This window comes from Myotis brandtii, unplaced genomic scaffold (genome assembly GCF_000412655.1).
Source record: "Myotis brandtii unplaced genomic scaffold, ASM41265v1 scaffold410, whole genome shotgun sequence".
In the NCBI taxonomy this organism is placed as follows: Eukaryota; Metazoa; Chordata; class Mammalia; order Chiroptera; family Vespertilionidae; genus Myotis; species Myotis brandtii.
The window spans coordinates 2,438,034-2,462,167 of NW_005365764.1; the positions used below are offsets into that span (position 1 = coordinate 2,438,034).

General features: G+C 55.2%; 2 protein-coding genes across 2 annotated transcripts in view; both read left to right on the plus strand.

Annotated features, from left to right (window-relative positions):
• The window catches only part of TNFRSF8 (tumor necrosis factor receptor superfamily, member 8), a 44,790-nt gene extending 36,638 nt beyond the window's left edge, over positions 1-8,152 (plus strand). The window contains exons 12-13 of the mRNA XM_014545456.1: positions 1,804-2,005; positions 5,813-8,152. Of these exons, the coding sequence (XP_014400942.1) occupies positions 1,804-2,005; positions 5,813-6,057 (447 nt within the window). The 3' untranslated portion in view covers positions 6,058-8,152. The remainder of the gene's footprint in view (positions 1-1,803; positions 2,006-5,812) is intronic.
• Positions 8,153-9,615: 1,463 nt separating this feature from the next.
• TNFRSF1B (tumor necrosis factor receptor superfamily, member 1B) overlaps positions 9,616-24,134 on the plus strand; it is a 49,200-nt gene continuing 34,681 nt past the window's right edge. Inside the window, exon 1 of the mRNA XM_005873485.2 lies at positions 9,616-9,713. Coding sequence (XP_005873547.1) covers positions 9,616-9,713 — 98 coding nt within the window. The remainder of the gene's footprint in view (positions 9,714-24,134) is intronic.

Genomic DNA, 24,134 nt, shown 5'->3' on the forward strand with positions numbered 1-24,134 from the left:
TGGGAGCTGGGGCAAATGCCCCCCGGAGCTGAGGGAGGGGCAGGACCAAGCTCTCCCTATGGCCGGGCCTCAGGCATGTATGGTTCACCCACTTTTCCCCCTCACTTATCAAATCTTTCATTACTTTCTTTTAACTCAAACATTGCTCCGTGGAAGATCTGCTGTCTCCATGTAATACTAGCTAAATGGCACAGCTTTCAGACGTGTATAGGGCTCTCCCCACCCTTTTCAGCAGCATCCATGAGCTACTGAGCTTTGTAAACTGGCTTTGAAATATTACAACACTGTTTTGTTGCACCAATTTTATAGACTTGTGCAATACATGTTATTTTTCAGAGACAAACCAAAGGTTAACTTCTCAGGGTTCTTGCTGCCTACTTTAGTGGCATTTGATGGAGGATCTTTTACATACACTTGTAATAGTTGAAAAATAAACCAGATTGAAGTGTTTTTTTTTAATGCTTAAACCATGTACCAAGTTTTTGGTCCAAATCATGTAGAATAAGTTAAACTTAAATTGCCTTCTATTAACCAATGTGAGTGTATTTCTCTAAGCATAGTTAGGTTGAAATAAAGTCTTAAAAAGCAAAACATAAAAACAACAACCCACAATAAAACCCATTTATACATAGAGAAAGGTTTCCACCTTTTAGTTTTTTAAAAAATATTTTTATTGATTTCAGAGAGAGGAAGGGAGAGGGAGAGAGAGAGAAACATCAGTGATGAGAGAGAATCATCGATCGGCTGCCTCCTGCACACTCCCTACTGGGGATCGAGCCCGCAACCCAGGCATGTGCCCTGACCGGGAATTGAACTGTGATCTCCTGGTTCATAGGTTGACTCTCAACCACTGAGCCACACCAGCTGGGCTCCATCCTTTAATTTTTAAACATAAGAGGCAGAACCACAATATGAGTTCAATTTAAAATTATGAGAGATCACATTCAAATACACTTGGGTCAGACAAGTTGCTGTTATAACACCGAGACATTTATGGAAAAGATATCCGGTGATTTGTAAGAGAATCAAATATCTTTTAGCTACTTGAGCTAACACCTTAATAGTAAATTGTTTAAAAATGCTGTCTTTTGGACTTCATATTGTTATAAAAGAATTTTCAGGATTATGTAGCTATACTTTCTGAGTTACTCAAACTCATTCCACTCTGAAGGCAGCAGGTAAATGCTATGGACTAGAACATTCCATGAGACCGCTTCTCCTTTGTACTTACCTATCAAAGTCAAAAACTAGCCAACACTTTCCTGAAGACGTAGCACTTTTTAGAGTACATTAGTGTAGTCATAACCGACTACTGTCCCAGGAGGTCAGGGCTGGGCAGTAGGGAAGGCCTGGGGCCAACATGTATAGACCGGCCTTTACACGCGTGGATCCCGGAGCCAGATGCCAAGGTTCAAGGACTGGCTCTGACACTTGCTAACCCTGAGCAAGTCACTTGACTCTGTGCCTCAGTTTCCTGATCTGTAAAATGGAGAGAGTGCTAATACTAGTCACCTCAGGGGGTGGCTGTGAGGATTAACATGTGTCACGGGGTACACACGCGTGATGTTGGCCACGATCCTTATTTAGTACACGCCTAAAAGCAGCACATTTCTCCCAGAACTTACTGCGCAGGTGCGCCAGGCTGTCGAGGCTGGAAAGCCCGGTGGCGGGTGGCAGCCCTAAAGCAGAAAGGGAGACTGGCTGGGGCGAATAGAGATGATAAAACGGGGCTTCGCAGTTTGGGGACGGGTGGTGGGGGGCGGGCACCCTGCATCAGCGCTGCCTCCCCTGTGCCCACAGGAGCTGAAGAGCCTCCTGGTGAGAGAGCCCCGCACCGAAACGCTGGGGTTAATGAGCCCCCCGGCTGTGGAGCCCTGCACCCACGTGGGGGCAGCCGGCCTGGAGAGCCTGCCGCTGGTGGGGGCCAGTCCAGCCGGGAGCCCCTCATCCCCCAGGGACCTTCCCGAGCCCCGGGTGACCACGGAACATACCAACAACAGGATCGGTGAGTCGGCTTGTGTGGGGGTCCTAGCGTGGTCAGGGTGAAGAGGGCAGTGGGGAGATGGGTGCTGGGCCCCGGGCCGCCACCTGGAAGTGGGGACCCTGGGTCTGAAAGGCCCCAGGCGTGGACTCTCCCACGGCCTTGTGAGTGGGAGGTGCTTTTGGTGAGAGTATTAGATGTGCTTGGCTACCCCGTCAGCTTGTGAGACAGCGGTGGTGGCCCTGACTTCATGGGGCCGGTGGGGTGGAGGGAAGAGGCGCCCCCTGCCTGGTGCCCTCTATTATTAGAGAGGAAAGTGAACACTGCCCCCAGCCCCCAACAGAGAGCCCCCGAGGGGACCCGGGAAGACACACAGTGACGTAAGAGCTGCCACATGTCTGATCGTTCCGGGCACCGTGCGAGCGTCACCTCACGGTCACACCGCCTCGGAGGCTGGTGTCTTCCCCTTTTCGCAATTGGGGAAACTGTGGATGGGGCAGGGGTGACACGATTTTCCCGGGCACACGGCCGTGAGGTGGCAGGGCTGCGGCTCGCCCGAAACCCCAGATTTGTCTACACCACCAGTCCTGGTGGCCTTGCGGGCACCACGGCCAGCACTTCCCAAATGACAGCTGCCCTCCGGCTCGAACACCCCCCCCCCCCTTCGGCCTCACGCCGCCACCTCTCCTGCCTACTACCGCCAGAACGTTTCTCCCAAATTGTATACCTCTCTATTACACCCTGCTTAACACCCGCCAGGGGTCCCTGCTACTTCTGGATGACTTCAGGGTTCTTATTCCGGCATTCAAGGCTGGTCACGAGCTGCCTTCTCTCCACCAGGCTCACCTGCCTGCCTCCTGACCCCTGCTCAACGGCAGTTTCCTAAGCTTACGGAGCCCTTGCTCACTTCTAAGCTTCTCTGTGGGAGCTGCTTCCTCGCCTGGGACAGCCAGCACCACCCACTTGAAGACCCTGTTTATTCCCTCCTCCTCCCGGAAGCCTTCCTTGCTCTTCCCGCTCTCCTGTCTAGGCCAGATGGCCTCTGCTGTGCTCCCCCCGACTCCAGGCCTCCCACCCAGTGTCCTCAGCACTGGCAGCGTGGCTGTGTTTGTGGCCTTCTCCTGCCCCTCACCTGTCTGTGAGCCCCTGGGGCCAGGTCCTCGGTGCGCCCCCTCCCCGTCTTCTCTGGAGGGTTAACCACCACTCGGATGACACCAAAGAGGCATTTGCAGTCGCAGCACACATTTCTATGGCAGGCGAGGTGGACAGAACTCTTTTTTAAAAAAATATATTTTATTGATTTTTTTACAGAGAGGAAGGGAGAGGGATAGAGAGTTAGAAACATCGATGAGAGAGATACATCGATCAGCTGCCTCCTGCACACCTCCTACTGGGGATGTGCCCGCAACCAAGGTACATGCCCTTGACCGGAATCAAACCTGGGACCCTTCAATCCTCAGGCCGACGCTTTATCCACTGAGCCAAACCAAATAGGGCTAGAACTCTTTAGGGCAGAGTCTTTCGTATCAAACAGAAACTTTGGGGACTGCAGCTTTTGGCTTTTTTTTTTTTTTTTTTAACGAGTTTTGGGAAATATCGCCAAAGGCATCTCATTCACATTTCCGAAGAAGCCCTAATTTGGAGTTTCGAGCTGTGCTGAGTGCAGTGCCTGGAAGTGCGCGGGTGGGGTTCTGGAGTGTTTGAGGGGGTGGCAGAAGCAGGTACCAGACTCCCAGGGCAGCTGGGGTGTGGGGAGCGGCACGGGCAGCGGCATGGACAGCCTGCCCAGAGCCAAGCCAGCCTGCAGGCCTTGCTGGATGTGGGGTGGTGGGAGGGAAAGCCTTGGAGGCTCTCTTGGGATACCCAAGGGGCAGTGAGCCCCTTGTCCCTCTGACACTACCTCAGAGGGGCACCCCTTGTTCAATTCCCAAGGGGACCAAACTCCTGCCTGAGCTTCATCACTCCCCGTGACCATAGCACCAGGCGGGCGGGTGGCCCCTTTCCCCCCCCTTCACTCCCCCCCCCCGCCCCACACCCCAACACACACACTTACACAGCTTCCCTGGATTCGGAGCCCTGGGTGAGTCAGGAATTCCAGTAGCTTCTAGAAAACCCTCCCCCTGCAGACTGGGGGCTGGGCAGCTCTGTGATGGGGTCAGAGCCAGAGGACTCAGGGCCCAGGAATGTGAGGGGAATGATAGTCTGGTCCCCAACTTTGGTCTCTTCAACTTGGACAACCCATCCTGCTCTCTGTCTGTCTCTCTCTGTCTGTCTCTCTCTCACCTCCTCTAGCCCTGCCTGGCCCCCTCTGTGCCCTCCCTCTCTCTCACCCCCCGGGGCAAGGGGCCTGCAGGTCTTGGTGAAGATGTGTGTGGCTGAGGCCTGAGGCCCTCTTCTCTCTATTGGGGTGTAGGGGGTCCCAGCCCACAGCTTGTCTCTCTCTCTCCCTCATCCTCTTTAGTTCCTGCTGCTATTTTGAACACTTCTCTCTTTCCTGGGGGTGTTAAAACCAACACAGAAGCGCCGGCATTATGTAATGGGATTGAGGGTGCAGGGGCCCCAAGAATATTTTGGGGGTTCCTGAATCAGAGGGGTGTAACCGGTTACCCAGAGAAGCAGGGATCCCGAGCCCCCTGCCCCACCCCAGCTCTCAAGTTCCCTCTTGAGCTTCCCCATTCAGCCTCTAGAATCCAGGGCTGAGCAGCTGGGAGCTGGGACCCTGCCCTGAGCCTGAGATACCGGAAGAAGCCCGGCTGGTGCTTGAAGTCAGCTGACCTGGCTGTAGGCCGGGCTCCCCACTTCCCAGCGTCTTTGGCAGCTTCCTTAACTCCCCTGAGCCTCCAAAACCCCCAAAGGAAGGAAATGGTGTTGAGGACCCGGGGAATCACACCTCTAATGGGCTGGGCGGGTCTTTCATCCAAGTGACATACATAAGCAGTCCTACTGTGTGCTAGGCAGGCACAGCCATGAGGCCTCGGTGTGTGTGTGTGTGTGTTGGGGGGGTGGGCAATAAGCGATTAACACTGAACTATACCGCCCTCCCAAAGCTGCCGGAATCAGGCGGTTACTCACAGCTGAGGGTTCTGCAGGGGTGACAGCTGCCTGGCTTGCTGGGTTGAACTTGCACGGCGAACACCAGAGCATCCTGGGTTGAACTTGCACGGCGAACACCAGAGCATCCTGGGTTGAACTTGCACGGTGAACACCAGAGCATCCCGGGCAACCCGGGACATGCTGGTTTCTGCTTTAGGCCGTGGAAAGGAGTGGAACGGGCAGCGGGGCAGGAGTTGCTTTGGGGATTTCTGCTAACTACCTGGTGACCCTGGGCAGGTCATTGAGCCTCTTTGGGCTCCAGGTCCTTCACCTGTAACTGGGGTAAGAACAGACTGTTTACCTGGAAGAAGGGATGTGAGGATTCAGGAGCTAAAGTGTGGAGAGTGAACCTCTACTCGAGTTCCCTGGTGCTATTGTTATTATTTTAGTCTTCGTTCTCAATTACAGTGGACATTTGCAGGAGCCATGGGGACTGATTCTACTTGCTTCCTCCCCACGCCTGGCTTTCTCTCCTGTCCCCGTTCTCTCCTTCCCCACCCCATCCTTGCAGAAGTGCCCAGACAACCACAGGCATTACCCATAGGTAGCAAGTGGGCCAGGGCTAACTCCTCAGCACACAGTTCTGGGCTGTAAGGTTGGCAGGGCTTACTGCGCACCAGAGAGGTTATGCCACCTGCCTGAGCCACACAGCGCGGGTGGCAGAGCTGGACTGGGACCCTCCTCCGCCCCCTTGTTCATCCTCTGGGCTCTCACCGCACGTCTCCTTCCGCTTTGCAGAGAAAATCTACATCATGAAGGCCGACACAGTGATCGTGGGGACCGTGAAGACCGAGGCGCCGGAGGGCCGGGGCCTGGCGGGGCCGGCCGGGCCTGAGCTCGAGGAGGACCTGGAGATGGACCATGCCCCACACTACCCGGAGCAGGAGACGGAACCACCTCTGGGCAGCTGCAGGGACGTCATGTTCTCGGTGGAGGAGGAAGGGAAGGAGGACCCCTTGCCTGAGACGGCGTCTGGGAAGTGAGGCCTGGCTGGGGCTGAGAGAGCAGCTGGGTGCCCCTGGGACCGGGCGGCACGGTGGGCCACGCTGGTGCAGAGGCCCATCTGCTGACCTGAGTTTCCAGCACCCAGTGGTCAATGCAGGAGGGGCCTGGGGGTCTCTACCTGCATCCCCACCCAGCTGCCCCCACCCTGACCCTAGGGCAGTGGGCTGTGCAGGGGAGACAACCAGGGTGCTGGATTTGAACGGCGATGTTTGCTGGGGCAACAGAAAGACAGACAGTCGGGACTGGACGCTTCGCCTCTGCTGCTACTGAGAAGATACCCCAAAGTCCTGGCATGGGCCCCCCGCCCTCTAGGGTGGAGCCCACCTGAGGCAGAGGCCATGAGGCCCACACCCCAAGCCTTCTCCCCTCAACTGGGCCCCTGGAGAGATACCCACGGGGCCTTGCTACCAGGCCAACAGCCCACAGTTACTGTAAACTGGGCCCGCAGTGGCCCAGGGCCAGCACCTGTGGTTTCTCCTCCGTCAGAAGGGAAACAGAGGGATCGGGCGGCCGGCTGGCCCATCTCAGCCACTGCGGCCATGCTGTGCTCTGTGCCCTATGCCTGGTGGTACCCAGCCTGCCTCCAGCCCTGCGTGGGCCGAGGGGGGACCCTCCTGGTGCTGCCCTTTCCCTGTTCTGTGGCCCACGGTGGGCCCCTGGCCTAGGATCAACTCGCTCATCTCAGAATGTCCCTACCAGTCCCAGTGACGGTGGGCCCTTCGGGGTCCTTGCCTGCTCGGTGGGCACCGCCCGCTCTGTCCTGGGAAATGAAGATGCCCTTCCCCGGATCTGCCGCCCTCATGGACCCCCATGGCACCAGGCCTGCCTCTTGCAGCAGCTGCTCCGCACCCGTGTTGGGACATGGATGTCAAAAGCCGCGTCTGCCTTATCCTGGGCTTGGGGGGGAGCTCTGCGTAGCTCAGTCTGGGGAAAGGATGTGTGCATCGCACACTAAGTAATAATCGGTCGGCTGGCCTGCTCGCCCAGGGCTTTCAGACACGTGTACACAGGCGCGTGGCCTTGGAAAGGGACCCGTGGGCAGACGACGGGGCGGCAGGCCGGGCACCGAGTCTTGGGTCGCCGCAGGCTCCTGGAATTACCCGCCGAAGCCAGGCCTGAAAGCTGCTGTTTACGCACCGGCCACACGTTGCTGGAGGAAGTCGGGGCCGGGTCAGGAATGGCAGGGACACTTTCTGAAACCTCTCAGATATTTTGGGGGAAGTTGGAGAGGCCGTTACACCAGAACCTGGAGAAGTTCATGTGGGATGGGTGATCTTTGCCCAAATGCCCGTGTGGGCAGCTCTGCCCCCGAGCCTCCGTGCCCGGAGTCAGCATGCGCCCAGCACCTCGTGGGCAGGGCTCAGGCTGCCGGTGGCGGCCGCTGACATCTGCTTCATGAAATGACGCACTCCCTCGCCCAAGAGCCCTTCACAGAACACGATCTTTTAAAAATCCACAAAGTTCCTTACCAGTGACCATAAGGATGAGGACTCTCTCATGGAGACTGAGAGTCTTTGGGAAGCTGAGGACGGGGATCCCGCCACCCCTCTGCCCAGCCTCTGGGGACAGGGCGCTGCTGCCCGCAGAGCCGCCCCTCCGCCGCCGGAGGGTCCTCCTCCCTGTCACTCCCGCGCCCTGGCCCAGGCCTGCCTCAAGGACACTCCGAATAAAGCTGCTCTACACCAGGCTCCCTGTGGGTGTTTGCAGAAGGGGCTGTGGGGAGAGGGCATCACAGAAGCTGTGCAGATGCCCCAGCCTGGGGGTCACAGGGAGGGGACTGAGGGGTCAATGTGAGCCAAGGGCTGCATGCGGGAGCTGGAAGGGCCCACCCCCGCAGGACTCCAGGCCCCGCCCGTGGTCAGTGCAGGCCCGGCGAATATCCCTGCCCTCCAGTGACAGGGCCTTCTTAGCCTCTGCTGTTCAGATGGGCAGGTGGACCAGGGCCCTGCTGCTCAGGGTGGCATTTCCCAGGGCACCTCACACACGCGCACACCCCCTTCCTGAACGGCCGCAGTCAGGAAGGAGTGGTAAGTGTCCTGTGGAGGCTGTCATACTCGGAGAAACCCTGCTGTCTCCCAGGGCGGTCTTGGAGGTGCTTAAGGCCAGGCCCATCCCTCAGATGGAGCAGGAGACTCAATCTCCCATGTCTCCCTCCTCCCACCCCTCCCATCCTGTCCCAGTCATTGCTGTCCCACAGCCCCAGGGACTGCTCTGCTGGGCTGAACAGAAATGACTGTGCAGAGGCGAGAGGCCGCCCTCCAGCTGAAGTTTCTTGGGTGCCTTCTCACCTCCACCCCTTCTTTGGTCCTCCCTGTCCTCGTGGGGGGCAGGGAGGGGTTGGGGACAGATGGGTGGGGCAGGGACCCGATTCACTCATAGGCCCTTGACCGTGTCAGTCCTGCTTGACTGGAAGCCAAGGTGAGAACGTTAAACGCTTCAAGGATGGCTACTCCAGCCCACGGAGACGCTGGCCGAGCCCACCTGGGCTCCTGCACCCTCCCAGGCCCCTGGCCCTGGGCCAGCACCCATGCTGGGTGCATACCTGGGACCCTGCGGGGCGCCCCAGAGCAGCAGGTCTTCAGTGGAAGTGACCGAGGTGCGGGCAGACAGTGTGAGGCAGGGACTGGGATTCAGGCCCAGCTCTGCCGCTTAGTGGGGCTGTCTAGGTTAGGTGCCTTGATCTCCCTAGAGCTCAGTTTCCTGATCTGTGAAATGGGCCAGGGTTGTGGGGTTCCCTTAAACGCCACCTGCCATGGGGCTGGTGTTTGCTGTGTGGCAGCCTCTGTCCTCGGTCCAGCCCAGTGGCCACTTGCCAAGGGTGAGCCCTTCCTGGGTCTGCAGAATTCAGCCCCTCTGACTTACCAACAGGTAACCTCCAGGAGGCATCGGGCTGAGAACACTCTTCTCCCAGAAAAACAACATGAAAGCTGGTGGCTGGTTCCGGGCTGGCGTTAGCTTCGGTGAGGCTGACAGGCTTCCAGGCTCCCCTGGGGCCTGGCCTCCCTTGGGGTGTGTTGCTGTGGGAACCCCACAGTGGGCAGACTGCTTCTTGCTCCGTGGGGCACCCAGAGGACCCCTCATGTCACAGTCACAGGAGTGGCGGTTGGTTAGAAGTCTGTAACTCTGTGCATTTGTGAAGTGTTGCCGGTCCCTCTGCATGGACGTCCTGCTCGTGGTTCCAGGGCGTTCCAGGCGGCACCGCGTTGCTGTTCAAAATCTCCTTTCCTCTCCTTCCCTCCCCCTCCCTTCCAAGCACACCTGTGATGAGCCAGGCCCGGTCCAGCTGCAGAGGATGCGCTGAGCTCAGACCGCCTCCGTGGGCCCTGTGTCCAGTGGCCGAGATCCACGATGGCACAGAACCGAACCTGTGAATAAGTCATTCCGGAGACGATGGGGTTATGTGCTAGGGGCGCCCCAGTTAGGGGACCAGGCAGCGCCTCGAGGGCAGGGTCGGCTCCAGCCAGGTGGTCCAGGAGGTGCCCTTTGAACTCCACCTGAGTGACATGATACCTGGGGGCCCAGCGACCTGGGAAGTCATGAACCATCGCTGCAAAGGCCCCGAGGTGGGGAGGCTCCCGGCCTTGGGACTCGAGGAGCACACCTGGTGGGAGCACCGGGGCCGGGCGGAAAGAAGGTGAGCAGGCAGGCCGACAGCCAGGCCACGGAGGGCCTCGCGGGCCATTGCCAGGTGCTCAGATTTTATCGTCAAACGGATGGAGACTTGACTTGGGGTGGTGAACACACAGTACAGTGTACAGCTGATGTGTTGTGGAATTGTGTGCCTGAAACCTGTGTAATTTTGCTAACCGGTGTCACCCTAATAAATTCAATAAAAAGGAAAAGGAAAAAAAATGAAATAAACGTGAACGAAGAAAAGTTAAAAAGAAAAGACTACATTTATTTTCCCTCCCGTTAGAACAATAAACATCCTGCTATTCTCTCAGCGGTGGGCGGGAAAGGCCAGCAAAGGTGGTTTCAGCTGATTTCAGACAAAGGCTGAGGCTGCTGGTAGCCGGGAAACAGTTGGATGTTTCTCAGAAAGGCCTGTGGGAAGGCTGCTCCTGGCGAATTAACAAGTAACAAGTAACATAGCTCCGGGGCCAGGCTGCTGTCGCTGGGGGGAGGCTGGCTGGCTGGCAGGCAGTCAGTCTAGGTTCCTCTTTCTCTGGGTGTCTTCCAGAAGAGTAAAAACCAAACCAAGAAATCCTGGGAGGCCACAGGCCTTTGTTTGTGTTTGGTGTGGGCAAACTCCCCATCCCATTTCATTAGGGCTCCTGATGTGGGGGGTGGAGCGGGGAGGAAGGAGGAAGGAGCCGTTGGGTCTCAATCTCCAGCTCGAGGAGTTCCCAGCTGCAGGGCCTCAAGCGAAGCCCTTAAGTGCTTTCAACTTTGGCTTCCTGATCTGCAACCCGTACATGATAATGACTCTGCATTAGGTGGATGGAGGTACAAGGCGTGAGGTCTCGGCCTGGTGTCTGGCATGTTCCCTGTTCAGAAATGGTAGTCACCACCAGCAGCCCCTAGAAAGCACCTGAAAAGCTGTAGGTTTGTTCAAAGCTTTCTACCTTCTTCAGGCACTTGGGCTTCAGAATCGCAGCTGGAAGTAGATGGGCTGAGTATCAGCACTCCCCTTGACGACCTGAGGCTCAGAGAGGTGAAGCAACCAACCACAGTCACACAGCCAGGAAGTGCCAGAGCTGGAGTTCAATCCCCCAACTCTGTGATTCCAAGTCCCCCTCTGCCCATGCGCCACCCCCTCTGTGGCCCCCCCCGCTGTGTTTACATCAGACGCTATGACCTCTAGACACATTTCCTTTCACCTCCAAGTCGCCACAGCTGGGAGGTAGGGAGGAGGTTGATTTTATTCCTTGTTTTATGCAAGAGGCTAGGCAACCTGTCTGAGATCAAGCGGCAGCCCAGCTGTGATTTCTTTCTGATCCTCCTGCCGCAGAGCTCACCCAGCCAGAGCCTCGCTCCTCGGGGCGGCTTTCCTCGAAGGTGGCCTGATTCTGAGACAGGGAGACCCAGGCCTGGGAGGACAGGTGGACAGAGAGCCTCCGCTGGCCAACAATCGGATCGCCTTTCACATCCTCAGAACTCATACCCCGCTCTCTGCCCCATGCCAGAATCCAAGGGCAAGAACAAGCCTCCCCATTCTCCAGGTGGGGAGACCGCTCCCTGTAGAGGTAAGGTGGTTTGCCTGAAGCGCCATCTTGGTAAGTTTGGTCCTTGCTGTGTAAGTTGGGACTGGGGCGGGGAAATGGCCATCTAGCCTAGGTGAACAGTAAAGATTATTTGCTGATTCTCAATCTTCCTTTAAAAAAAAAAATTGGTGTTAAAGTGAAAGCACCTGTGGTAAGAGCGTTGGGTGTGTATTTGTAAAACAGCTTTGTAAGAGCCAAGTGGTCCCCATAGACCAGTGGTTCTCAACCTTGGCTGCACATTAGGATCACCTGGGAATCTTTTTAAAATCCTGATTTCTGGGCCCATGGGATTTTAAAATCAGGATTTTAAAAAGATTCCCAGGTGATTCTAATGTGCAGCCAAGGTTGAGAACCACTGCCATGGTCAGACAGACAAGCACAGACAAGAGCAGGACGCCTGCCGCCTCCTGGCCCTCCGGCCCGTGCTGTCCCGCAGCGTCCCTGCTGAGAAGGGCCGAGCCTGGTTCATACTCTGCTGTCACCGTCTGGAAAATGATCGACACGCTTACAACGAGGGGCTCTGTGTTTTCATCTTCCCTGGGTCCCACACAGGATGTAGCCGATCCCGCACCAGGGTCAGGGGACTTGTCTGTTCGGAACTTAATGCCAGGGCCCTTCATTTGCATCCCCGCTGACCTCCCAGTAACCATGGTTACAGGTGAGCACGTGGGTTCCCAGGTCTCCAAGTGCTGACTGGCTGGTGACTGACCTTAACTGTCCCAGTGGTCTCTTGTCACCTCAAAACTGAGTGGCTTAAAACAACACTAGTCATTTATTTGGCTCACACATCTGCGGTTGGGCCTGGCTGGCTGGGGAAGGCTCATCTCTGCTCACAGCGCCAGCTGGCACCCGGCACTGCACTGCTGAGGCGGCTGGCAAGCTGGGGCGTGCCGTGGGCTCCTCGCAGCATGGTGGCCGGGTTCCTAGAGCGAATGACCCAGGGTAGGAAGCGGAAGCCGCCAGGTTCTGAATATTTGGGCCCAGGCGCGGTATCACTTTTGTCCCATTCCATTGGTCCAGCAGTCTCCGCGCCCAGATTCACGGGGAGGGGATGTAGAGCGTCTAAGACGCGTGAGATCTCTGTGTCAGGCACTGCCCTGAACGCTTCCGTTGCCTCATTTCATTCTCCTGATACTTTAGTGCTTCGTGTCCCCAGAGTTGCCTCAAGGAAGTGAGATAACCTGGCCAAGGCCGCCTGGCTGCAATTTGAATCCAACTGTGTCTGTCTCCCCCGGAGTGTGAACTCTGGACCATGGGGCCCCAGCAGTCAGCACCGGGCAGGGCCAGCATTCAAACCTGCATTCGAGAGTATTGAGGCTTTCAAAAACATCAGCTCCAAAGCTCTCATTTTCCAGTTGGGGAAACTGAGGCTCCGACAGGTCTCGTTGGGCCTCCTCTGAGAAGGAGGGCAGGGCTCGGCACCTTCCCGGGCAGGATGGGCCTCCACCCCCGGGCCACGCGGAGCCTGGTCAGGAAGCCGCAGCGCTGTGGGCAGATTATGCAAGAGCAGGCTGTCGCGGGGACGTTGTTTTTCACTGCGATTACACTTCGCTCAGGAAATACCCACAGCCTCGGCGGGTGGCGAGGGAGGGCACCTCACTTCGGGCCGAAGACCCCCCTGAACACTGGGCACTCCCGAGGTGGGCCAGCGTCCCCTGGGCCACGTCCATTCATCGAAAGTTTCCCGAGAACCACTGTGCCTCTTTGAGCTGGGCTCTACCAAAAGCCATGTGAAGGCCTCCGCTGGGCCATCCGGGAAGTCAACGTTAGGTGGAACGGCGATAGGAACTCTTCATGGTTAGCTTTTTGTGCTAATTCATTTAAACCTCACGGTGCCCTAGGCAGTGGTTGCTATTATTACGCCTCTGTTACCGGTGAGGAAACCGAGGCACAGGCTAGTTAAGTTCCTGCCCACGGTCACACAGCAGCTAAGAGGTGTAGGCAGGATTCAAACCTGGGCATCGGGCTGCAGTCCGAGCTGCCCACCATTTGGCAGGCTGTTCCACTGCGGCACAGGCTGAGGTCACCACTGTGCTGTGGCCCCAACCCTGAGTCTTGGGCCCTTCGGAACACTGCAGGCATCCACAGGGCCCGGGGAATGGACAGGGAGTGCGTCCTGGCTCCCATCTGCCTTTTCTTCCCAAAGCCCGGGTGTGACCAGGCCACTCGATCACAGAGCCTTCTGTAGTTCCCCAGTACCTGCAGGCCAAAGTTTGTCAAGCCAGCCTTGCCAGGCATGTCCTGCTCCCTCCCACAGCTCCTGTATTCAAATCCCCAATGAAACCCAACTGTGACCCCCCCTCCCCCCATCGCTGAACACTGCTCAGTGCCCCAATGCCAGACCTCCATCCTCATCTTCCCCTTCCTCCTCCAGGAAGCCTTCAAGGACCACCCGGGACCAGGACCTTTGTGTCCTCCGAGTTCCCACAGCACTGACTGTTCCAAAAGCCTCGCAAAAAATATCTGTATGAAAAGGTGAATTTGTTTATTTTTTTTCAGTCATTCAAGCAACAGATCTGTATAGAGCACCTACTGTGTGTCAGGAACTGTGCTGGGGAACATGGCAGGGGTAGGTGGGGACAGGGGTATACAGCACTGCTCTCAGGGAGTCAAAGCCCGACTGGGCAGCAGGCTGACTCAGGTAAAAGTGTGGGCTGTAGCGCCCACTGTGTGCCATCTAGCCCAGATGGTGTGCCTCCACTCCCTCCTCTGTAACATGGATGGAATGAGAGTACCTATCCCAAAGCAAGGGTGCGAGGATGAGGTTCATTCATTCATGCAGAGGGGCAGTAAGGAGCATGGGCGATAGCCTCAGCCAGGGGTCACTGCAGAGGTGGTGGGGCCCTGAGTGTGGGTCAGGGGGGCAGCCAGGGCTTGGGGATTTGGCACATGTCACAAAGGTCCGGGAGGGTGGAGAAATTCGGGGCATGTGGGGGCCAGTGGGCAGTTGTGATGGGTGTGTCAACAAGGACAGCATTGCCCAATTGGTGGTTGAGTGTTGACCTATGAACCAGGAGGTCAGGGTTTGGTTCCCGGTCAGGGATCATGCCTGGGTTTCGGGCTCAATCCCCAGTGTGAAACGTGCAGGAGGCAGCAGATTATTGTCATAATTGATGTTTCTCTCTCCCTTTCCCTTCCTCTCTGAAATCAATAAAAATGTATTTAAAACAAGAAATGAGAGCGTTTGTGAGTCTGGGGTGATGCATGCGCACGTCTGGGTCTCTAGGGAGATGATGGAGGTGGTTCCGAGGCGGGCGTTGTTCTGCAGGAGCTGGGAGGGAGACTGGACAGGCTGGGCTGGGTGGTTGGTGGGAAGTTGCATCCGCCTTAGGAGGGTTGGGAAACTGCAGGGGATTTGGGGACCCATGGGGGTTTCCTTTGAGTGTGACTGAGGCTGAGCACTGGGGGAACTTCACAGGGAAACCTTCTTCCCTGAACCTTGGGGGATACCGGGCTGCATTGCGGCGTATGTGTGTATGGGGGCAGGGGGAGAATATTTGGCTGCATTTGTTGAGCACCTACCATGGACCAGGCACTGTGGACTCCTAAACTCTGGTCCTTACAGCATCCCTGCAAAGGGTACTTATTTCTCCCCATTCTATAGATGAGGAAATGGAGGCTCAGGGAGATGAAGTGATCTGTCCAAGGTCAAGGTCAAGGTCACGTGCTGGTAAAGGGCCTGACCGAGGCCTTGAACCCAGGTCTTGGGCGTAGCAAAGTTGATGCCTTCCTGGTGCTTGAAATTCCACCATTCATTCCTAGACCTAAAGGTTCCTGGGAGCCTTGTTTGGGCACATGGTTGGGGCAGGGTCTCAATGACCTGTGGGTGAAGGGGCAGGCGTGTTCTGCCCAGCACACAGTAGGTGCTCAATAAGTAGTGTGTGATCTGCAGGACAGGCAGGACAAGCCTGGGAGGTGAGTGGCTCTGGTTCTCTGGCAATGAGGTCATGTAGACAGACTTTACCGGGAGATGAACTAGAGGGGAGCAAGTCATGTCACCTACTCGAGGAGCCGCCAGGCTCCTGAGCTGGGTCCCTCCGTCCCTCCGCTAAGTTCTCTGCCTCCCATCTTCTGTGTCCCCTAAATCCCCTGCCAGGGTTGTGCCTGAATCAATCCCATCCAGCCCTGCCCAGTTCTGGCCCGCGGACGTGTCCTCGTAACCATCTGAATGAGTGAAGATTGGGAAACTGTTCAGGGGAAAAATTACTAACTTTTTCCTGCTTTTGAATTGGGGAAGGGACGGCCAGCCGGGGAAATGAGGTCAGTGACTTAACTTTGCGTGCTCCTTGCTGGTGAGCCGGGACTCAGGGCCTCCTGTCCTGTGTGCCCCAAGGGCTCGGTATCATGTCAGGGAAACTGGCCAGAGCCACCCACATCCAGCTGGTGGGGAACTGCCCCGGGCCCTCTCACTGCCTCCTCATTCCCTGGCTGTCCCCTGGTTGCTCCCGCTCTGAGCCAAGGTCCCAAGGTTTCGCCAAGGAGAAAACTGTGCTGATTCCTGTTGCCACAGGCCGTCTGGCTGGTGGGAGGCATGGGAGAGGGGCTGACGAACGTGAGGGATTCCCCTCTAGACCTCATAGTCCCACAGATGGGGAAACTGAGGCTTGGAGAGGTGAGAGCTGTGCCCCAGGTTGCACAGAGAATCAGTGGCTATCAGGACTAGAATGCAGGTGTTGGTGCTTTAAAAATTTAAACAAAGCTGGGCTGGCAGTGTGGCTCAGTGGTTGAATGTGGACCTATGAACCAGGAGGTCATAGTTCGATTCCCGGTCAGGGATCATGCCTGGGTTGCGGGCTCCATCCCCAATGTGAGGTGTGCAGGAGGCAGCCGATCAATGATTCTCTCTCATCATTGATGTTTCTATCTCTCTCTGGCTCTTTCTTCCTCTCTGAAATAAAAATATATATATATATCTTAAAAAAAGTAAATAAAGATTTAAACAAAAAAGAAAACCTTTATAAAAAGAGAGCTAACTGTAAGTTTTGAAAAAGAACACTAATTAAAAACAGGAAAAAGTATTGGGAAAATAATAGAAATTATGCACGATCTCATCACCCATTCTAATACCTCACACATTTTGGTTTCTTGCCTTTCTTCTAAAAAATTCTTTTCAGTGATTTATTAACACAATAAAATCTCCCCACTTATGGGTATAATTGCTATGGGTGTTGATTCATAGCCACCTCACACTGTTACAATCCTCTCCACCCTACAATGACATATTGTTGGAAATCCATGCCTTCAGCTGTCAGCACGAACCTGAGCTGTCAGCATGGATCTTGGAGGGAACTTTCAGGGGACTCCTGCTTTGAGTTCTTGTTCATTTTACGTACAAAGCCTGCTTTTTCTTAACGTCTGTGCTGTGTTAGGGAATCACTTTGCCTACTTCAGATTTTAAATTATGCACATTATTCCACAGAGCCAGGATCACTGATCCAGACAGTGGCATTTAAGGGTTCTGGGGATGCTCCTGGCCGGTGTAGCTCAGGGGTTGAGCATTGACCTATGAACCAAGAGCTCACGGTTTGATTTTCCATCAGAGCATATGTCTGGGTTGTGGGCTCAAACCCCAGTGTGGGGCACGGGGGCGGGTTGGAGGCAGTCGATCAATGATTCTCTCTCATCACTGATGTTTCTAGCTCTCTCTCCCTCTCCCTTCCTCTATGAAATCAATAAACATATATATTTTTAAAATCACCTATAAAATAGGACTATAGGCCCTGCCCTTCAGCTCACCTGGAGTCACTACAAATATGAATGGGAGCCCACGTGCAGAAGAGGTGAGTCAGGGAGGGGCACTGCACCTGTCACCCCGGCTGCACCCAGCCAAGGAAACAGTCAAAGGGTCAGAAGACCTAGAAGAAGCTCTGAACAGATGAAGGGCGTCCCATGTCCATGGATGGGTGCTGCAATGATGTCCCTTCTCCCCCACATCACCTATCAATTCAGTGCCCTCTGTGTTGGCATCATAGCTGGAACTCGGGGAACTTCAATATACTCTAAAATGAGCACGGAAGAATGAAGAGCCACATAGCATTAAAATGATGTTGACAGAGAAGAGCAAGGGAGATTCATTCTACCAGATACCGAACATTCTACAAACTCCGCTAATGAAGGCCACGTGGAACTAGCCTAGGAACAAGGCCAGGGGAACAGCACGGCTCATTCAGTGATAGACCCATGCAATTATGATTGATGATGAAAGGGTGGACTGTTTGGCTGGTGATGTGGGAAAGACTGGCTCACGCTACGAAGAAAAATGAAGTTGGTGGGGTTTTTTCCCCTAGGTCTTCCATACCACACATAACCTGGTTGTACCAAAGACCTAGATATGAGATGTAAAATCATAAAGCTAATGAAAGAAAATAAAGAAAAATATACTTCACAGTGGGGGGTGGGGTGGGGTGGGAGCTTTTGACTAATATCCAAGAGGCAAAAAAAAAAAAAATATATATATATTTCACAGTGGGGGGTGGGGTGGGGGGGAGGAGCTTTTGACTAATATCCAAGAGGCAAAAAAAAAGAGAGATGGGTTTGAATATATTAAAACCAATGATTTTTCTTAAAAGCAAAGAATACCATAAACAAGGACATCAGACAGATGACAAAATGGGGCAAGTATTGGTGATATCTAAAAATGACAAGGGATTAATATCTAGAATATACAAAGAATTATTGCAAAGCTACAAGAAAGAGGCAGGAAATGATAGAAATTTGGTCAAAGGATGTGAATAGGCAGTTCAGAGAAGGGAAAACCCAAATGACTAACAAGCAATGAAGAGGTGCTCAAACCCACGAATGTTCAGAGAAATAAATGCAAATGACACAGCAGTGGGTTCTACTTCACACCCATCAGGTTGGCCAAAATCAGAAAGTTGGCTAATGATGAGTTTGGGGGAGAGCGTGAAAAAAAAAAAGGAACCCCTCTCACCCTGCCGGTGGGAGGGAGCGTGGCTGGCGTGGTCTCCTGGGGAAGCTCCTGGCAGTGTTAGTGAAATAGGTACACAGGAACGCCAAGATCCAACAGTCCCATCCCAGAGGAATTGACACCCACAGACAGCACCGTGTGCTTTACAAGGACAAGTGGCCTGAGCTCATGGCGGGGCATCAGGGGGAGCAGGGCTGGGGCAAAAAAGAAAGCACTGCAAGCTCCGAGGTGTATGATTCACTGAAACCACCGTATGTCAGGTCCAAGAAGCTGAGAGCGAGAGAGAAGCTATGCAAAAAGATTCCATTCCCACCAGCCACCAAATTATAAAATGCCCAGGAACGACTTACTAATAAGGGGAGGGGCTGGGGGAGAGGCTAGTTGAGGGGAATCGTGGTTCCTGCCCAGACCTGTGGCCCAGTGTGTGAGGGGGTGGAGACCTCAGAGGAAGGTGGGGAAACTGAGGCCTAGAACAAGGTGGGTCTGGAGAGAGAGCCAGGTGGCAAATGGGGACCAGCCGCTTCTTGGCTCTGCTGGGGCCTGAAGGAGAGACAGTGAGATGGGGTGAGAAGGGTGTTTGGAGCGTGGGATGGTTGGTGGGTGGCAGGTGGGGGGTGGAGTTAGCAGGGGTGAGAGGTGGAGAATGAGGGGTGGTGGTGGAAGGGTTAGGACTGGGGCTTGAGAGTTGGAGGAGGGGGTGCTCACCCTTTAAGCGAGAGGAATACCGGCAGGGCGGCGGCGAGGCTGAAGGAGGTAGGAGAATTGAAAGCACTTTGAGAATATGAAACCCACTGATGTGGGCACGTGGGAGCCCCACATGCTGGTGGGAGTGGAAGTGGGTACAGCCCCTCGGGAGAGGCATTTGGCAGGACCTAGCGAAAATGAAAATGTGCAAACCCCACCGCCTGGCAGGTCTACTTTCTAGGTTTACGACCTAGACAAACCCTCCATCCTGTGCTTCAGGGCACAGGTGCAAGACAGCGTGGCAGAGTGTGGCCTGAGCAGGTGTGCGAGCACCCGAGCTCCCACTGGTGGGGCTGCAGGCACACCGCGCAGGGCAGGCCAGGGGCAGCACCGCCCAGCAGGCACGAAGAAGCCAGGACCCAGCTCATCAACTCGGAAAGTTCTCAGAAACACAGTGGGCCGAGGGGCGGGGACTCATCAAGAGGCAGAGCAGCGCACCTGGTATTCTACCGTTTGTACAAACGCACAAGCAGGCATGTAAAATAATACCCCTCGCTGTTCCTCTCCACATGGAAAATGGGTTCAGTAATAGTTGCCTTTGGGAAGAAAGAGAAGGGATTAGAACTGGGGCTGGGGGTCAAGAAGGACCTCATGTTTAATCCTATATAATAAAAGGCTAGTATGCAAATCGACCAAGCAGTGGAATGACCGGTTGCTATGATGTGCACTGACCACCAGGGGGCAGACGCTCAATGCAGGGGCTGCGCCTTGGTGGCCAGTGTGCTCCCACAGGGGGAGTGTCGCTCAGCCAGAAGCCAGGCTCACGGCTGGCGAGTGCAGTGGTGGTGGCGGTAGCCTCTCCCGCCTCCGCAGCAGCACTAAGGAACCCTTGGGGGATGTCTGCTGGCCAGCTTAGGCCCGCTCCCCCCGGACCCCCCCCCCCAGTGCACAAATGTTGTGCACTGGGCCTCTAGTTATAAAATAAAAGAATTTGAAGCAAAAGATCAATTCAACAAATATTTACTGAGAACCTATTAAAAAATAATCTAGCAATGTCTGCTGGTTTCTAGGTGCTGGAGCCCCTGCAGAGAACAAAACTGACAAGGTCCTTCAACAAAGAAATGATCACAACTGCTATGAAGAGGAATAAAGCAGTGGCTTTAGCTAGGAGGGTCGGAGAGGGTGACCCCCAAGCAGATGACCTTGGAGTCAGGCAGGCATCTGGCGGAAGGTGTTTCGGGTGGATGGACCTGTGAGAACGAAGGCCTGGTATGCTTCCCATGTTCAGGCCCAGCCGGGAGGACAGAGGGGTCAAGGTTATGATAGGAGGTCAGAGAGGAACGAGGGCGGCCCTAGCTGTTAACATTGGTCAATTCCCAGTACTGGGAACATGGTGTTTCTTATACTAAGCTTTGGATTTTTTTTTTAAACAAAGCCCATGTAAGGTTCAAAGCCAGATGGGTGTAAAATACAGCAGCGTGGTTTGCAGTAGGAAGAAGGGAGAACCACCCATCAGGTAAGGCCCTAGGTGGGATCAGGGCAGTCATTCCCGCAGGGCGAACTCCCCGCCTCCCCGCCCCCCCACCTCCGTGTGCCACAAAGTTGTATATTTAGAATCCAGCCCAGGCCCACCTGCTCCATCCACGTCTCCTCAAAATCTCATGAAAGCCGTAGAATCCTGAACATCAAGGGGCACTCGGTCCTAGTCCAGAGACGGCAGAGGCCAGGTGATCATTCTGTGGCTGACCCCTCCGCCCCCCTCACCCCCCGGGGCACACTCGGCTAGGTGTCATGCACCCTTTCTTGCAGACTCCACATGCGGGCTCAGAATCCTTCTCAACACAGAGCCCTGGGCACCCACCACCAAGGGGAGGTGGCATTTAGGATGAAACCAGCCTGTCTCCTGGATCTAACTCAGCCCCCTCATGTTATAGATCAGGACACTGGCCCAAGGTCACACAGGGAACGGCTAAAATGGGGACTCCCCCGAGACCCCGCTTGCTGAGCTTAGAAACTGATGAGAGTCTTCTCTAGAAGGTTTGGGTCTGACTGAGGGGCTGGTTCCTGGGAAGAGGCCACCCGAACAGGGAGGTTTGGGTAACTGGGGGAGGGGGAGGTCTGCAGGCTCTCTTGGCTCCCTTCCCTGTGTTGCCTGGGGTCCTCTTTGATGGTAGGGACCGGATCAGGGCTGGGAGAGCTACACTCCCTGGGCCTCCTCTTCTTTGGAAGGAAATCCAGACGGGAGCCAGTGAATGTGTCTCAGTCCAGCGCCCCCAGCCCTCACTTGGCATGGCCAGCTCAGCCCAAGATGTGGCCCCAGGGAAGGTGGGAGAGCAGGTGGGAGGGACAGATGAAGAAGGTAGTTGAAAGGCTGCGGCTAACACCCAGTGCTTCTTCCTGTTCATGATTTTAGGACATGAGTCATCGAGGGGCTGAGTCAGGCCCCTGACTGTGGGCCAAGAAGGGGATGGGTGGGGGGTCCTGCTGCCCAAGCAGCCCCTGCAAGACAGGATGCCCCGGGGCCCCCGGGGACCAGGCTAGAAGGAGCTGGCTTTGTGGCTGGTTCTGAGACCTCCCTTGTAGTGTGAACTGCCAATCCCAGCACAACCACAGCTATGCCTCCCAAACCGCCCTCAGCCACAGCACCTGCTGCAGCTAAATCCTCTGTGCAGTGTTTCCCAGAAGGTGCCTGTCAGTCACCCAGGAGCTCAGGAAAAAGCCGGATTGTCAGACAAGGGAGGGAACCCAGGAATCTGCATGTGCAAGAAGCCTTTTAGATGATTCTAATGCTGGCTGAAGCTGGAGAGTTCACTAGAATGCCCGGCACATAGTAGGTGCTCAGTAAATCTTGGTGGACAGACTGGCTATTATTTGTGACTAGAGGCCCAGCGCATGATTGAAATCGCGTGAGGAGGCGCCCCACCTCCCACTGTGCAAGGAGGCACCCTGCGGGGGGGTTGGGACCCGCGCCTGACTCAAGCGTCCCCCGGCCACCCTGCCTGTGTCCGCTCTGGGGCTGCCCGAGTCCGCCACCCGCTCCCCCCCCCCCCCCCCCCCCCCCATCTCCGTCTCCGTCTCCACTCGGGCCTCACCTGCATGTGCAACCTCCTCCTGTCCGTTGTGACCCGTTATGGCGTCCAGGCCTAATTTGCATATTACCTCTTCATATATATGCCCCTCTAGCCCCGCCCCTATGCCTCTCTCTCTATATATATCTATGCCTCTCTATATATATCTGCTGCTGCTGAGCCTTCATCTACAACTGCTTGCAAAGCACAGTCATCAGCTAGTTAGGTGATGGGGGGCTCTCTGAGGGCTAGGGGGTACACTGGGAAGTGAGGAAAGGCTCCAGGGGAGCCTGGGCCAAGGTTACAGATACTGTGCATGCAGCCCATGGTCCTAGCTGCTAGAAGCCAGCTCATTATCCATTACTGAGGAGCATGTGGACTTTTCCTGCATTGGGGGGCTGGGGTCTAAGACATGCATGGTCTGCGAGACCAGGTTGAGTGGGTGGGGCCTGGGAGCGATTGAACTTGGCTGGATTCCTGGGCCTTGACCCTGACATCCACTCATTCACTCACTCATTTGTTCATTCATTCATTCATTCATTCACTCACTCACCCCTGTATTGTTTCCTGCATACACTAGTCCTACATGAAGTCCTCATGCACTTGAACTTCCTTGAGCCCCTCCCTCTGTGTATCACCCACTCACTAGGGAAATAGAAGGGGCCGTGATCGAGCCCCCACCCTGGGGGACCGCACAGTCCAGCAGCATGAGAGGCAGCTCGACTGAGGCTTTAAGGCAGCTAAGCTTGGTTTGAATCACTGTGCCTTTTACTAGCCACATAAACTCACTATAAAGCTTGACCCTGCTGTTCCAACACAACGTCTGCAGTCCTCTGATTGCTGGTATCATAATTACTAAGAGAGAAGAGGGACAGGTGAAGCGACAAAACCAGACCGAGGGGAGTGTATGCTAACGGTCCGTTGAAGTCCCAACCCTGCCTGGGTGGGTGGGGTATGGTTAAGGGCAAGTTTCACAGCTAGAGAACTGGGCTTCAATTTGAAAGACAAAGAGGTGATCACCAAGCAAACAGGAGGGAAAGACATCCCAGGCTTACGAACCTGTGTGGACGAGGCATGGAGGTAGGAACCTGGGGTCCTTTAAGGTGCTTGGAGTGTGGAGTCAGGGGAGATCTGCCTGTGGGCAGGCTGGGCCGGGAGCAAAGGCCTCCTGCATCTCACCAAAGAGACTGAGCTCAGTCTGAAGGCTGGGGTGAGCCGTGCACTAGGGTTTCTCAGCATCTATCAGCCTTTTGGGCTGGGTAACTTGTTTGGGGGGAAGTCCTGTGCATTGTAGAATATTTAGCAGCACCCCTAGTCTCTATGCACGGGATGCCAGTAGCACCCACCCCAACCCCCTACAAGTGTGACAACCCCAAACATCTCCAGATATTGCCAATGTCCCTCGGGGCAGGGGTCAAAGTCACCCCTTGGTTGAAAACTACTAGACTGGGGAGCATAACATGACTGACTTATGCTTTTGAGAGCTGGCCCTGAGCACACCATAAAGAACAGATTAGAACGTCAGAGCCTGAAGGCCAGAGGACCAGCTGGGAGGCCACTGGAGCATCGCAAGTGAGAATGGCCAAGGTCAAAGCCAGGGCTGGGCTGAAGGGCAGGAGGAGAGGGGCCAGGTGATCTGGACTGTGGCAGCGAGTTAAAGGGCCTCCCTGTGCTACCGCTGAGTTTGACCAGATTCCCCAATGGCAGGTACAATGTGGTGGACGCTAAGATCAAACTCCACCTTGAAGAGAGATTCCTGGGCCACCTGTGCAGATCATGCTAAGAGACTCAATGTCAGATGGTTCACCCAGAATTTGCCATTGTGCACCCCCAGCCTACACAAGATGTGGGGTTTGGAGAAGCCAGAGAAAGGCTTTGGGGGAAGGAGTCACCATTGTGCTGAGTGCCCTCTTGGGGGAGTAGGGTGGGGGTGGTGCTTCCCTTTACTGGGGCTAAGCAAGAGAAGCTACCAGGGACCACTCTGGAACTTGATAATCACCAGAGTTTAGGGACCACAGACTGATGGGAGGTTCTTGTCTGCTTTGCACATATCCCGGGCCTGGCACACAGCAGGTGCTCCACAGAGGTTTCTGACAGAGTGAGAGCCTTTGGCTAGAGGGGTCTGAGGCTGCAGAGCTGGAGGGAGACAGGATGTATGAGCTGAGCTGCCA